At 29.9% G+C, this 13210-nt stretch overlaps 1 protein-coding gene across 1 annotated transcript in view; it reads left to right on the plus strand.

The window, feature by feature from the left end:
• The window catches only part of LOC119610044, a 49039-nt gene extending 37027 nt beyond the window's left edge, over positions 1-12012 (plus strand). The window contains exon 3 of the mRNA XM_037965124.1: positions 11704-12012. Within this exon, the coding sequence (XP_037821052.1) occupies positions 11704-11972 (269 nt within the window). The 3' untranslated portion in view covers positions 11973-12012. The remainder of the gene's footprint in view (positions 1-11703) is intronic.
• The last annotated feature ends 1198 nt before the right edge of the window (positions 12013-13210 follow it).

Here is a 13210-nt window from a genome sequence, read left to right on the forward strand (position 1 = left end):
TTGAGATGTTCAAATCAAGTTGATGATTACCCGAGAAGACACTTGATGAATTAATTATGCAGTTGTGTTTATTTAAAAGAAATTTAAACAAGACTGAAACTAGCTGTGATAATGAAGAAGCTTTGATGGTAAATCAAAAGAAAGACCACAATCGAAAAAATAATTTCAAAACAAATAATAAGAAAGAAGATATTTGTCATTATTGCAAAAAGAAGGGACACTGGTTGAAAGATTGCCGCAAATGGATTTCTGATGGAAAACCAAGTAAGTTTAAGAAGGAACATTCCAACGTTGCACTTCAAACACTGTCAGCAGAAGCGAATGTTGTGATTTCAAAAATGGATTGGTGGTTCATATTCAGTAAAAAATTCCGATGAATATGAACCACATTAAATTCAAGCTGCTGGTAAAGAGACACTTCAGGCTGTAGGAAAAGGAACTATAGAGTTTTTATCAAAAATAAACGAAAATAAAGAAATTACTATTAAATTAGAAGATGTTTGGTATGTTCCGGGAATTACAAGAAACCTCTTTTCGGTTTTAGCAGCTCATGATAAAAGTCCTTCGAGTGAATTTAAATCGTTTCCGAAAAATTGTTACTTTAAAGTAAATGGTGAAGTAGTTTTAACTGGAAATCGTGAAGTTGGCGGATCACTGTACAAAACAAGTATTCTTCCAATAACAATAAATGAAGTAAACATAGCTGTTGATAAAAGTTCGCTCTTACAACTATACCATGAAAGATGGGAACATCAGAATAAACAACATGCGATGAATAAACTACAAAAAGAGTTTGGTATTAAAGTAGGGGTACTGTATAAAATATATTTTCCCAGGGATGTATTTGATAAAATTAATTCAGAATAAGAATTAATTCACAGTAATACAAAAATCCCTTTTTTGACACTAACCAACTTGTTGTTTCTTAAGAAATATAAATTTATACTTCGCAAACACACACACACAAGTACATATGTACATATATGTGTATAATTAGTTTTGTCACTTTATATTTTTAAACAAAAACTACCACTTTTAATGCCAAATTCATTAACCTTATTTTTTTCCAATTGATGTTAATTCCAATTTAAAGGGCTTTGTATTTCCTTGTCAAGGAGACTTCCTTTGTAAATGGATATATTTTCCTTGTGTTTAATCCGGTCCCAAGGAACAATGTTTCGGCGTATATCCGATTCGGTTCAAAATGGACAAACCAAATAAGTTTCCCAAAGAAAAAAAGTAAAACACAAGAAAATTAATTAAACTTCAAAATCAGAGAATAAATCTCCTTCTTTATTATTTACCTTTGTAAATGTAAGTTTCAAAAAACTCTTTGCACAAGTGCAGTAAATGGCTTCACTTTGGCTAATAACCAAATCAAACTTATAATTAACTTATGGAGGCAAACAATATTTAAACACCGTTAGCGGTTTACTCGTTAGTTTTATTATAGTTTTCCATCAAAGATGTAAACTAATGGTAGTAAATCATTAAGATTTACACTTAGAGAAAAATACCGCAAATAATCGATTTGTACTTAAACAGTGGTATATAAAGGCGATTGTACAAAATACAGGTATGGATATATTATAAGAAATAAATCAAATGTGAAGATACCCTATTAGAAATGCTAGCTAATGCAAAGAGTCAGGGACACAATATTAAAACAGTTCTTAGTGATAGTGGTGGAGAGTTCATTAGTAATGATATGAAGAAGATATTCAAAGCTAATGGTATTATACAAAAATTAACTACTCCTCAACAGAATGGTAAGGCTGAGAGAGAAAACAGAACAATAGTAGAGATGGCGCGAACTTTCAAATATTCAAACAAAGATATTAAGTTTCCTGATGCATTATGGGCTGAGTATGTCAAGTCAAAGATGTAAGTCCTTTCGAACTTTGGCATGGAAAGAAACCTAGAATCAGTCATCTTAGAATTATTGGATCATCATGTTTCATTCATGTACCGAGTCGAAAGCGAAATAAACTAGATCAGAAAGCAATTAAAGGATTTCTTGTTGGTTATGATGGAGATGAGAGATACCGAGTGTACATAAAAGATAAAAACAGTGTTGAATTGTCGAGAGATGTCAAATTCTTGGAATCCGTTACTAATTGTAGTAAATATGACGATGATAGTGAAAATAAAACAGAAACAAATAAAAATAAATGTATAAAAATTAAAATAAAAGAAATAAAAGAAGACAAAGAAGATGAGTTTTACAACAGTGAAAGTGATTGTGAAGATTTCGAAGGCTTTGAGGATGCGCAGCAAAATGCCGAAGCGCAAAGTGAACCAACTGAAGATGATACATTAAGTATGGATAGTAGTTCTGATTATGCGGTGCAAGATGCCGAACCGCGTAACAATAAAGGTTACGGGAAGATTCCGCCAATGATGAACCCAATACAAAACGCTTGCGAAATCGTACAGTTATCATTGATAATATAAATGATGATTTTGTACATACGTCTATGGAATATGTAAACAAAATGAAAACCCCAAGTACCTACAAAGAAGCTGTTGAAAGTGATGAAAAAGAAAATTGGAGAAAAGCAATGATTGCTGAAATGAATTCGCTAAAGGAAAACCATACTTGGGAACTGACAGAATTACCAAATAATTACAAAGCTCTTCCTGGAAAGTGGGTGTACAAAATTAAAACAAAAGCAGATGGCACAATAGATAAGTACAAAGCAAGACTGGTAATAAAAGGTTTTAAACAAAAGAAAGATATCGACTATGATCAAACATTTAGCCCAGTGGCAAAGATGTCGACTATTCGATCTATTTTAAGTATTGCCGCAACTGAGGGTTTACACTTGGTCCAATTTGACGTGTCTACAGCTTTCTTGTATGGTGAGTTAGATGAAAATATATATATGAAGCAGCCAGAAGGTTTTGATGATGGAACAAATCGAGTATGCCACTTAAAAAGAAGTTTATACGGCCTAAAACAAGCTCCAAGGTGCTGGAACAAACGAATAGGAAATTATATTAAACAACTTGGATTTAAAAATAGTTCAGCTGACACCTGTTTGAACGTGAGAGAGAAGAATGGAAATAAAGTAATTCTTGCCTTTATATATGTGGATGATGGTTTGATAGCAGCTTCTAATATCAATTAATTAAATGATGTTATTAAAGAAATGCAAAAGGAATTCAAAATTGTTCACAAAGATGCTTCATATTTTCTTGGATTAGAAATAGAAAAGAAGGAGGAATATATTAAGATTCATCAGAAAGCATATGCCAAGAAAATATTAAGTAAATTTAATTTTTTTTCGTCCTGTTGTTACATCAATGGAGAAAATAACTTTTACAAATGACAAAGAAAAGGCCAGACCTGGCATATAGTGTTGGTTATTTGTCAATTGATCCAACTAAAGAAGATGTACAACGTATAAAGCGAGTATTTAGATACATTGCTGGTACCTTAGACGTTGACATTATTTATAATAAAAAAGGACCTAAGTCACTAAAACAGCGTTGCGCGTTCATATTGTTCAAATTACGAAGATTTTCGGCAATTCACACGTACACTACCCGATCGAAAACAAAACTCACAGCAAGAGCGTAAAAATACAAAAAATTATCTTCAGTTGCCTAACAGCATTCAACAATGTAGGTTGACGTCGCTTTGTTTCAAAAATTGCAAAAACAATTTGTAAAAACAACAACACATTTTGTAAACAAGAGAATTACTTGCAAAAACTCGTACACTCCAAAAAATTTCACTAATGCATAAGTATGAAAACACATAAAAACAGTATTTTAAATACTTTTTTTACACATTTTAAATAAAAAACTTTATCTTTGTGAAGAGATATACATTTTTCTTTTCTTTGAATATGTTTTATCTGTAAAATTTACCATTCTACTTGTTATGAAATTTGATCATAACAAGCGTAATTAGGCAATATTTTTTCTAAGTGTTTTTTAGTATTTTCTCACCACTACAATAACAGTTTCTTAGCATCTCTCTTTCTGCGCGTGGCTGCACTAGAATGCTTCAGTGATGCTGATTTTGGCGGATGCATTACTACTGGTCGATCAACATCAGGTGTTGTGGTGACGTATGCTGGTGGTGCGATATCATGGTTAAGTCAGAGACAAGCAATGGTATCAACATCCACTACCGAAGCTGAAATTGTTGCTGCTAACGAAGCTGCAAAGGAACTAGTTTGGTTGTCAAGACTTTTTAAAGAAATAATAAACTTCAATCAAATACCATGTATTCAAATAGATAATACTGTAGCAATTCCCTTGGCTCAAAATCCTGAATTTCATAAGAGGACAAAACACATTGCAATTAAACATTTCTTTATTCGTGAGATGGTTACTGATGGCTATTTGTCGGTGCAGCAAGTATCAACAGAAGATCAAGCAGCCGATATGTTGACCAAGCCGTTATCAAAAATCCGTTTGAAACTCTTATGTGATCGTTTAAACATTAAGAGCGGGTTTTTGAAATGATAATCAAATGCCAATTAATAATCAGATTAGTTAATCTAAAAATAAATTAAATATTATGTTAATCCCCTTTGATGTTTTTGAGTACAAGATTAAACTTCGCAGTGTTGCCATATAAAACAACAGAAAACTTCACTGTTTGTTATCAAAACAATGCATATTTTATAAAAAAGAAGAAGACAATTGTAAATTTAATATGAAAATTAATGAAAACTTAAATTAAAAACAAAAAAATGTATTTTGAAGTGTCTATAATTTATACTAATCAAAAAATAGAACATTTTAATGTTTATATTTATAAAAATTGTATTATTTTTTTTGCATCGGCTGTTTACACTTTTGCATTTCGTGCTTAAGATTAAACCACCTCCATTGGGCGCTTAAACTTGCAAACAAAATTAACTAATTGAGTACTCAAAAACATCTTTCGAGGATTAATTTTAATTTAATCGCTAATCTTTCACCTAAATATTGGCCCTCAATAATTATTTAAAACAGTGGGAAGTGTTGAAGTTATGTTTTTAATAATTGTCTTATACTTGTTTAAACGAAACTTATGTATCAAATAGTATTTTGTATTATGATATTTTGTAAATCAAATATTTTTCACTTCAATAAAAACTCTGATTACAATAGCAACACCTAATTGGAAACGGCCATTTTTTATTAAAAATTTTTTAAGTCAAATCTAATTTTGATAAAAACTGTAATTGTATTTTGGTAAATATTATTTTTAATTTAATGTATAAGAAATTTTACGTCATTATTTTTAGGACTAATAATGGGAATAGGCCAAAGATATACTCCTGCCCAAGGTAGATCCATATTTAAACTTCATAAAGACTGTAAATCGTAAAAGGATATGGGAGAACAGCTCAATTGTTCCAAAAAAAATATTTTTGATCGTTTATAGCATATTAAGAAATATGACACTGATACTAACGCTCCACGTCGAAAAATTTCCAGAAAAACATCAGCCCAACTCAAACCGGATGATAAGACGAATCTCTAAACCTAATCCAAAGAAATCATCCACGGGCATCCAGCGGTAAATTTGAGAAAAATTGGATATAATGTTATGTAAGCCAACTATTTCGCAATGTTTGGTGGAATCGAGGCATCTTGGGAAAGAATCGCGCAAGAAACCTTTTCCAACTAAAATTTAAAGAATTTGCAATATCTCTTGTAAATGAAACATCGGGTTGAATTTACCTGACCTTATCAGGCGGTTAATCAGTGGAATTATTTACCTTGGAGTTTTGAAACAGAGATTAATCGCATTAAACCTCAATATACAATGTACAATAAATGGTAAAAGGTGTGGTAGAAGTTCGAATGATATATGGCAAATTCTTTGAACTTTAGTTAATAAAGATTTATTTCGTGATTCTCTTCCATGATGCCCCGATTCCACCAAACATCGCGAATTATTTGGCTTAGATAACGTTATATCCAATTTTTCTAAAATTTACCGCTGGATGCCCGTGGATGATTTCTTTGGGTCAGCTTCAGAGATTCGTCTTATCATCCGGTTTGGGGTGGGCTGATGTTTTTCTGGAAAATTTTCGACAAAGAGCGTTAGTATCAGTGTCATATTTCTTAATATGCTATAAACGATTAAAAATATATTTTTTTTTGAAGTATTGAGCTGTTCTCCTATATCCGTTAGTGATTTACAAGCTTTATGAAGTTCAAAAATGGATCTACCCTGGGCAGGAGTATATTTTTGGAATATTCTTATTATTATTCCTAAAAATAATGACGTAAAATTTCTTTGCATTAAATTAAAACCAAAATACAATTAAAGTTTTTATCAAAATTAGATTTGACTTAAAAAATTTTTAATAAAAAATGGCCGTTTCCAATTAGATGTCGCAATTTCTTAGATTTAGCTTTGGGCGATTTTCACCAAATTTAAAATTGAAAAGGAAATAAGAGATGTTCCACAACGAAATTCATTCCATGTTATTATAACAAGTGTTATAAGTGTTTGGAACTGAAAATCTAACGTAATATTTCCATAATTTTATAAAAATCACATCAAGCAGTAATATTAAGAGAGCGTTTCAAATTAGCTGACCACAGCTGTATATACATTATAGTTTTACCCTTATAGCTTTATTTATCAATGAATTATGCGCATTTAAGTGATTTTCAGATGTGGGCCTTATATGGGAGCTATGACCAATTATGGACCGAAAAAAAATCGTAAAGTAATTCATATATACACAAAACATATTCATGTCGACTTTTATCCCGTTAGCTTTATTTATCAATGAATTAAGCTCGTTTAAGTGATTTTCTGATGTGGACCTTATATGGGAGCTATGACCAATTATGGACCGATCGGGAAAAAATTTCGTAGAGTGATTTATATATACACAAAACATACTAATGTCGAATTTTATCCCGGTAGCTTAATTTATCAATGAAATATGTTCATTTAAGTGATTTTCGAAAGCGGAGCTATGACCAACAGGACTGATACAGATCTAAGTCGGTAGTATTCATATTCACCCCTATTCTGCATTTCGATTACGTTTATGCATTCAGTTACGCAAGTATCGAAAAAAGGTATTCCAACAAAAAACTGAATCGTAAGAAAAAGAAGAAGCAATTCCATTTCGTTTCAATGCTTTACGAATATGTGTATTCTGCGTTACGATCTTACCTATGTACGTTTTTGTAAGTTGTTGTTTATGTGGAGGAGAGTCGAATCGAATTGCAGAATACCAAAGTTGCCAAACGGAGAAAATTTCGATTACAATTGAAATGCATAATAGGGGCCATTATGTCAGTATGTACAAAATTTTGTGTTGATACCGATATATTTGAGAAAGTTATTAAAGGTAAGTTAATTTCCGGTAATATGTATCTTTGTATGGGGACTATGGGAAATTTTAGATCGATTGTTACAATTTTAAACATAATTAATCTCTAGATGAAAAAAATGACTTGTGACAAAATTCATCGAATTATCTTCGGTAGTTTCTGAGAAAACTACTCAATAATTAGGAAAAAACCTTAATTTTGTTCGAGGTGGTCTGAAATTGTTACTCGTAACTTTTAAAGTTATGAACCGATTTTTCTGATTTTCAGTACCAAACTGCTTAGGAAAACAATTTAACCCGACAGACAGACGGCCGGACAGGCGGACATAGCTAAATCATAAGGACCCAGAATAAATATACTTTGTTGGGTTTCAGATGAATATTTCTTGGTGTTACACACGGAATGACAAACTTATATCAAAACTCTATCACCACTGATGGTGGTGGAGGGTATAATAAACTAATGTAAAATTTTGGGTGTTCGTATCATAGCTGCCAAATGATTGGGTGTAAAATCGTCAAATTTCGAGGAAAAAATCGTCAAAGCTTTTCCGTTTATATAATATACATGTTTGATGGTATTTTTTCGATTTTATAGTAATTATTTTAACTATAGACAAATAGATTTTAGTTTTGTTTGTTTGTACTTTAAGTTTGCTTAGCTGCATCTGCAGCTAAGACATCTTGGCCGCATCGAAAGATTATAACGTCAACACCAATTATTCCAGTACAACTGGACAGAATATCAAATTGAGTTTTTTTGGTTAAGTTAACACGAATACATATGGTCAACATGCACTTCAAAAAACCGTAACTCGGTACAGTTATTCCACGTCACACATTTGATCAATGCGGTTTGAAACGTAAAACTCTCGAAGGCAGAGCAAAAAGAACGTCCTGATTCCCCTTAAGCGATAATGGCAACGACGCACGACGATCTTCCTCCACCAGTGTGACCATTTTGGCATTTTTGCAGCTAGATTTAGCATTTTTTATTTTGATTTAGCTGTAAAATTTTAATTTAGCATTTGCCATTTTATTTAGCATTTTTATAAAATATTTTTAGCATTTTTAGTTTTTTTTTGCAATTTTAGTATATAAACAAAAAAAAAGACAAATTTTTGCAAAAAAAGATTTATATTGGAAATAGGTTTAACCGGAAAAAATTAGAATTAAATGTCTACCCAAACACAAGCAACAAGAAATATGAGAAATGTAATAATTTACACTGTAATTCAAAATAATGCAAAAAGATTCATGAAGATAAATAACCTAAAATTACGTGAATACAAGTGAATACTTTAAAATGTTGTATTCTAAAATATTTTTCTGAAACCCAATGCTTTTTAAATTCGAGGTGATAGAAATAATTCAAGAGATTTCATATATTTTTACAAATACGTTCAGTACGCTATTTTACAAACTAATACGTTTTGTTTGCTCATGGAATAAAACATATAATTTTGGAAAAGGCTATGTATGACGGTTAATTAACAAATTTTATTTTTTCCTATACGAAATAAAGAGGTTTTAATTTTTATCATCCTTCAGGAGTTCTTGTTAATTTATTGAAAATAAGTATTGAACAAAATCAATAATATATAATTAAGACTTTCTCAACCTACTTTCTGTTCTTTTTATTTTTACCAAATTTTTAGTAATTTTGTTGTCACGTTTTTTTTTTTAATTAAAAAAAAAAATACATAATTTTCGAAAATATTATTGACAATTTATTCCAGAATTACGGATTTGAATATATCTCTCAATTCATTTCATACATTCTCATATATATTTTTCCGAAAAAAATCTTGGAAGTATGAGTTATAAACCTGACATCTATTCACCGAGATTTAAAATTATTTCAACGGAATTTTCAATATTTTTGTGACATGAAAACCATTTTTAAAGTGTTTTGAGGAAGACAAATAAAATTGTTTATATAAAAAAGAGTAAAGCTAGAAATATTATACTTTTCCTTCCGAAAACACATATAGGTTTTATACCATGAGCAACGAGTGTAATTAATAGAGTTTTAATGTAATTTTTGCATTCAGAAATATTTTAAAGTTAGAGACATTACATATTGCTAAATTTACAAAAATTTTGAAATAATTTTTAGCATTTCTGTTTATCTTAATACCACGGAACTTAGTTTTTTACCCTACTCCACTATACTACGTTTGAGTATACTAATCGGTTAAGAATCATTTTCTGAATCGATTAAGCCATGTAAGTCTGACCGTTTGGTAGAGGTTGAAATTTTCAAAACAATAAGCACGTATGCTTTTTGATCCAATGACAAAACCTTTTAAAAATGGTTAAAGTCCGTCCTTTATTTTACCTAGCCCCCATACATATACAAATGTATAAAGTCTTTCTCAGAAAATTAGTTTAAATATATCGGAACCAAGGTTCAATTCAACATAAATGCTTTATTACGAAAAATAAATCAAATTTTATACTCATATGGTCAACCACGGCAGAATATACTTTCTTACTTGTTATAAATTACAATGAATTTCGGTTACAAATTAATATGAATTGTTCATAAAAACACTATAAAAATTTTAGCATTTTTTTTGACATTTTAAAATCAATTTAGCATTTTTTCTAGCATTATTTTGGATGGGATTTAGCCGCAACATTTTTTGAGACCTGGTCACACTGTCCTCCACCCAAAACTGAATTACGAATGCATTTGTTTATTATCTGTTTAATTTGGCAAATATGATTTAAAATACTTTACATTGAGTTCTTGCAAACTAACTTGGTATGATCTCTAGTAAATGTATGTATGTATATTAGCTGCATTATTCAAAAACATTAATCAAAGGTTTATAGAACAACTTTTGTATGAAAATTTGATTTATAAACCTTTGATAAAAGTTTATGAATAAGGGTGTAGATGTTTCAATTATTCGTATGCAAAACAAATTTCCTCTTTTAAATCAAATGTCCAAAAACACTACTTCCTCTATCCTTCTTCCCACTACCAATTATTCTAGATCCAATAACCCCTAAGTGCTGGCCCAAAAAAAGAGAAATTCTCAAACATTTTAGAGTTCGTTATTACGTAATTCATTCGATCAATGGACATTTTCTAAAACATTATAATGTTTCATTTTATTAACATTTTCATTGGATATTCTAAATACATCGATATTCTTAAAAACAAGTATGAAATTATAGTCGGGCGAGGCCGACCATATAATACCCTACACCTGTTACAAAAAAATGTGATTTAGTTTTCATAATAAAGCATTTAAGTTGAATTGTACCTTGCCTCAGATATACTTAGGCCATTTATTGTTGAATAAAATTATGGACATTTAAGTCGAATTTTTAAGGAAGCTATGGTCAAATAAGACCCTATAATTAAAAAATTCATGAGGCTCATCAAGGCTAATATAAAACTTGGTTTTGAAGCTTTTTGTCGAGATTCGAACTTAAAAGCCCTATTAGCCCGGTTCAGTTGTATGGGGGCTAGGTGAAATAATGGACCGATGTTAACCATTTTCAACAGGCTTCGTTTCCGGTAGCAGTTACAAAAAAATGTGATTTAGTTTTCATAATAAAGCATTTAAGTTGAATTGTACCTTGCCTCAGATATACTTAAGCCATTTATTGTTGAATAAAATTGTGGACATTTAAGTCGAATTTTGAAGGGGGCTTTGAATAGGGGCTATGGTCAAATGAGACCCTATAATTAAAAAATGCAGGAGGATCATCAAGGCAAGTATAAAACTTGGTTTTGCAGCTTTTTGTCGAGATACGAACTTAAAAGCCCTATTAGTCCGGTTCAGTTGTATAGGGGCTAGGTGAAATAAGGGACCGATGTTAACCATTTTCAACAGGCTTCGTCTCCGGTGCCATAAAAGATCGTGTGCCAAATTTCATTGAATTATCTTCAAAATTGAGAGCTGTAGTTTGATTACAAAGTTTACAAGCCCTGTTCGGGGGTTCAGTTGTATGGGGGCTAGGTGAAATAATGGACCGATCGTAACCAATTTCAATAGGCTTCGTCCCTAGGATAATAGAAGATCATGTACCAAACTTCATTGAATTATAATCAAAATTGCGACCTGTAGTTTGATTACAAGGTTTACATAGACGGACGGACAGACGGACGGACATAGTTAAATCGACTCAGAAAATGATTCTAAGCCGATTGGTATACTTTACCCCACTAAAGTGGTGTAGGGTATAATTATAAAGGATAAAATGTATTAAAATAAGTACAAAAATAATATTTTAATATTATCCAGTGTTCACTCTATCCCGTGCAAACATCAACACAACCCAAACATATATCCATAATGATAATCAAGTCGACCTAGAAAATAATAAACAAATTGTTGACAATTAATTTTAACTAAAAATTTTAATTTATTTTTAGGTGATCAACAAATTTGGTCTGAAATGAATTTATATGACGATTCCTTTTTGAATAAACTAATTGATAACGATCAACGGCTGCCCCAAGAAGAAGATCTTATTTCTGAAGTTTCTAATAATAGCGTAAAAGACAGTGATCAAGAGTTTCATGATGAATTAAATAATGAATTTAATCAGAACTATTGGCCCGATAAAAATGATTTTAAAGGACAATGTGATATTCATTTATATTTAGAAAAACCACTTCTAGTTGGTGATTTTACATTTTAAATTAGTAATTAATAGTTTGCATTTTATATTATTATTAAAAATTAAAATTATTAAAAAATATAGAAAAACCTAACAAAATGTGCATTCATTAAATTAATCTCTATCATTTGTTTATGTATATTTTGATTTTTTTATTATTTCAAGCTTACAAAATAAAATTACAAATTTATGAATAAGTTTGTCGTTCTTAAATATAAATTAATTAATTAAATTTATTAAATATTTTTCTACAATTTAATGTAAAAAGGCTTTATAATTAATTTTCCTTTTTATTTGTGTTAACCATTATACTATTGCGTTAAAATTCCTCCGTGAGGAAATATTAAATCCGGCAATTATTTAGTACATACAGAATTTCACATAACTGATGCTAGACTAATTTTTGCCAATGGAAAGATACACTCCCGCTCACTTAAATAGGTTCACTCTTTTGTTTACAATAAAATTCATTTTTTGCTAAAAATAATGCACTAATTATTTATATTTAAATTTTGAAGAATAATATCTTATATACTACTTAATAGCCGATTTTTGATATTTTTTATTCAATAACACTACGTTTTATCCATCATTAATTGACGAAAACAACAACAAAATGTATTTTTCATTAAACATTTCTTTTTATAAACATTTTTACAAGGTTTTAGAAAATATTTAGTAATGAGTAGGGTATTTAAACGATTAATCGTCGATCGGTTAATCGATGAATTTTTGTCGATTAATCGCTCAAATAAATTAAAGATGCCAAATTTCGAATAACGAATAAATCGAATAATTTTTATCAATTAACCGCTTAATAAAACTCATTTCTTAACAGTAAATATTTCATATAAAATTCAATATCTTTATAATAAATTTTCCTTTAATTTAGTTAATTTACAATACAGAAGAAAATTTATTTGATAATTTTTATATCAATTCTTCAGAAACATTTTAAGAGTTTGTTCTGATTTACGTACTTCTAGAATGGGTTCATACGGAAATACTTCAGATTTTAAAAACAGCAAACTTAAAAATAATTATTTTGTCTTTACTTCTGTAGTGAATTTAATATGAAATACTTTTATATAATAATATTTAATTTTAATCTAATTAGTTTTGTTTTTTATATATTCAAAAATTTTGAAATATTATAATTACAATTATAAATAACCCTGTTATGAAGAACTAAACAAAATTATCGGTCTCGGAATTAAAATTATTTTCGCAGTCTTTGAACAAAATAAAAGTTAAAAAAG

The sequence above is a fragment of the Lucilia sericata genome, unplaced genomic scaffold, assembly GCF_015586225.1.
Source record: "Lucilia sericata isolate MDLA Ls3-8-SP2 unplaced genomic scaffold, ASM1558622v1 Contig000026F_arrow, whole genome shotgun sequence".
Taxonomy (NCBI): domain Eukaryota; kingdom Metazoa; phylum Arthropoda; class Insecta; order Diptera; family Calliphoridae; genus Lucilia; species Lucilia sericata.